We start from the raw sequence: 3,333 nt of genomic DNA on the forward strand, positions 1-3,333 counted from the left end.
TACGGTATAAACAATACTAATCCAGTGAAGAGTTATCCAGAGCAACTTCGAGAGAAAGTAAAGAAAAATAAAGAACCCGCAAACACCGCAACCAAATCGAGGCAGTTATTTAACAATGAAACTTTAAAAAGGGAGAACAACAAAAAGGCACGTTCAAACGTGTAGCCAAAAGAAGTGGGGGCTATACCTTCTAAAAGGGCTTCACATACTTCCTCTATAGTTACATTGAGCGCCCTTAACGAAATTGCAATATTTTGTGACTTTTTGGGATCAAGTACTCTATTCTCTACATTTGGCGATGGAATAACCGAGCGTGGAGTTGTTTCCTTCGGTTTTAAGTTAGGGTTGTTTACAACGAACAATGTTTCGATCATTTCTTCATTCAACCTGCAACCAACATAATTTGAAAGTTATCGGATGAACAAGGCACGCAGCGCTTAAGCAAATTAGGCACAATTTACAACCATGCCATATAAAGGGGAAAAAATGGAAACCAAGTAGAATACATAATAAGTAACATGAACGGGTAATGACAGTTAAGTATCTTACTTAAATGAGCTCGATCTTAGCTGATCCCACACCATCTCGCGATCAGAGCTGGCTCTAACTTTATCCCAATGTAAAGGCTTTAACTTTGGTTTTGGAGTCTCCTCTACCTTCTCCACAGAGTTAGATATGGGTGGCAACTGCATTGGAGAAACAGAAACATTTGCTGGATTTTGCAACACAAAAGGCCTTGAAGGTGGAATAAGAGCAGGAGGCTTAGAGAGGGGCGGCGGGCCAGTGGGTGTCGCCAGAGTTGGAACATCCCATTGTCTGAATGAGAGCGGTGGCGGTGGCGGTAAGGGTGGTGGCGGGGGAACACCAAGAGGCTGCTTTGTGGCACTGCTGGTGCTGGTTCTCACTGGAGACTCTGCACTTTGATCAGAATCATTGGATGTTCTTGGTGATGCATCTGAATTATTATGGAAATCTCTCTCTGGTGAGAAAGTGGCCGGAGATGAAGAAAGAGACCGCCTTTTTGGATCCAAATCATAAAGTGATTCGTCTGAAGCGTTTGAAATTCTTGGTGATATATCTAGGTTCTTGGCTAAATCTCTCGCTGGGGACAAGGGAGAAGAAAGCGGCGAAAGAAACTGCGTTTTCTGATCGGAAGCGTTTGGTACTGTCGGAGAATTATCTGCATATTCGTCTAGAACTATGTCTGATGACGAGGAAGAAGATAAAGACGGTGAAGGAGACAGCCGTTTTCGATCCGAAGCAACCGACGCCGTCGATGCTGAATCGCGATTCTTCTCCACACCTCTCTCCGGGGACGAAGATGTAGAAAGGGATCCCCTTTGAGGATCCAAACCAAACGAAAATCCAACAGAATCATTCGAAATGATTGATTTTGCATCTGAGTTTTTCGGCGAATCTCGCTCCGGCGAGCGAGAAGGTGGAGACGGCGAAAAAACCTGCCACTTCCTTTCGGAAGCATTTGATGTTCTAGGAGATACTTCGCTGTGTCCCTGGAGAGCTCTCTCTGACGACGATGAAGATGACAAAGAGGGAGATTGCTTTGTAAGCGATGCTTCTGGAATCTTCTCCAAACCTCTCTCCGGTGAGGACGACGCCGAAGACTGTAAAGGAGATGGCCTAAATCCATCAAATGTACCTGTGTATCCTTTCAGAGCTCTATCTGGCGAAGAAGAAAGCGGAGATAACGAAGGAGACCGTACATTTTCATGGGAAACATTGGAAATCCGTGGTGAAACAACTGAATTCTTCTCTGAAACTTTCCCAGGAGAAGAAAAGGGTGAAATTACGGTCTTTTCATTAGCCATTTGTGGTTGTGGTGGTGGTGGTGGTGGTGGAGCCTGTAAATCTGAAGACACGGAAGACTTGAATTCTGCTCTTTTGGGACTAGAACACACAGGCGGAGAGTAGCTAATCGAGTGCGAACGATCAGGCGAAGCTGAACAAGACGATGTGCGCGAAGCTTCACTAGAACCACTGTTCCTTCCCTTGAAATTTTCGCCGGCCACGGCGGCGAAAGCTCTCCTCGAACCCGATCCAGTGCCAATTGAGCTATCTCGTCCGCCCAAAGACCCTCTCGGAGAGTAAAACTCTTCCTCTTCGTCGTCGGCAGTGGAATTCACTTCAGTACCGTTGTTGCCACTGTTAAGCCCCAAATTCTGCCGAGCAAGCGGCGGAAGCGGATGAAGCTCCGGCGACTCCATTTTCCGAGCGTCAAACCGGTCTTCGCGTTCGCCATTACTGCTCGGATTGACTCCTTCGTCGATCCTCCGCGAATCGACCAGAGTCCCCAGGTAGAGAAACTCGGAACTCGCGGCGGAGCCAGTCCGCAGCTTCTGCGCCCTAGTGTTAGTCCTCTCAGCATTGCTGGCCGGAAACAACCTACTGCTGTTCTCCGATCTGAAAGTCTTGTCTTCAGAGAGGTCGCTCCTCCGGCTGCGCCTCCGCCGGTAGAAGAAGACGGCAATGGCGAGAACAACGAGTGCGGAGACGACGGCGGCGATCGAGAGAGCAACAAGCTTGTGAGAGCTTGACTTCGGGGAAGAAGAATGGGGCAAGATGAGGGAGGAGATGTTAGCAGGGAAAGCGAAGGATTTGGTAGGGACTGTTTGTTTTGCAGATTTAGAGAGAGAGAGAGAGAGATGTGTAAAAAGGTTGAATCTGGGGAGTGAAAAGTAGGATGATTTTGGAGTGAAAGTAGTATTTGATAAATCAAATGCTGCATCCAGCTAAGATTCTGCTGGTCGTACTCGTATCAGTGTTTTCGCTAAATTGTTGCTACTGCTACTTCCTTCCGGTGAACGACGACGACGACTTGGCATAACCCAAACTTTTCTGTTTTTTTATTCTTATTTTTCAATTATTTCTTAACTGTGTAAATTTCGGACATACCGGCTAAATTAGGCAATCTGTGTGAGCCAGATTCCATTTACATCCCCTAATTTTAGCTTCTGTTCTGCCCTTTTCTAATATATGAACTTTATTTTAGTACATGTTTTCAAACTAAATTTAATTAAAATCATATTATAAGGAAAAAATATATAAAACAAATAAGTATCACAAATTTTATTATTTAGAATAGACTTCTATTGATGTACTTTTTCTATCCAACTCCATTAATATATTTGGTTTGTTGAGTTTTATTCATAGCCTAATATAATGGATGATATATACGTATTTCCTAATTGTGTAAAGCATAGACATGCCCCGCTAATTAGGCAATCTGTGTGTCTCATAAATGCAATGAAATTTTTTTTTATTTTCTTTGGTATGGCATTATTGATATTATTTTATTTAAAGTGGCTTTAATATTGG

The 3,333-nt window shown here is 44.2% G+C and overlaps 1 protein-coding gene across 1 annotated transcript; it reads right to left on the reverse strand.

The window, feature by feature from the left end:
• Window positions 1-76: 76 nt before the first annotated feature.
• Window positions 77-2,947, reverse strand: LOC21412589 (formin-like protein 1; the record flags this gene model as incomplete). Its single annotated transcript, XM_024167274.1, has 3 exons — window positions 2,891-2,947; window positions 550-2,747; window positions 77-387 (listed from the first exon to the last, which is right to left on the reverse strand). Coding segments are annotated over exons 1-3 (2,566 nt in total), but the record flags the coding sequence as incomplete, so codon positions are not given.
• Between the last annotated feature and the right edge of the window lie 386 nt (window positions 2,948-3,333).

This window comes from Morus notabilis, unplaced genomic scaffold (genome assembly GCF_000414095.1).
Source record: "Morus notabilis unplaced genomic scaffold, ASM41409v2 Scaffold9036, whole genome shotgun sequence".
In the NCBI taxonomy this organism is placed as follows: Eukaryota; Viridiplantae; Streptophyta; class Magnoliopsida; order Rosales; family Moraceae; genus Morus; species Morus notabilis.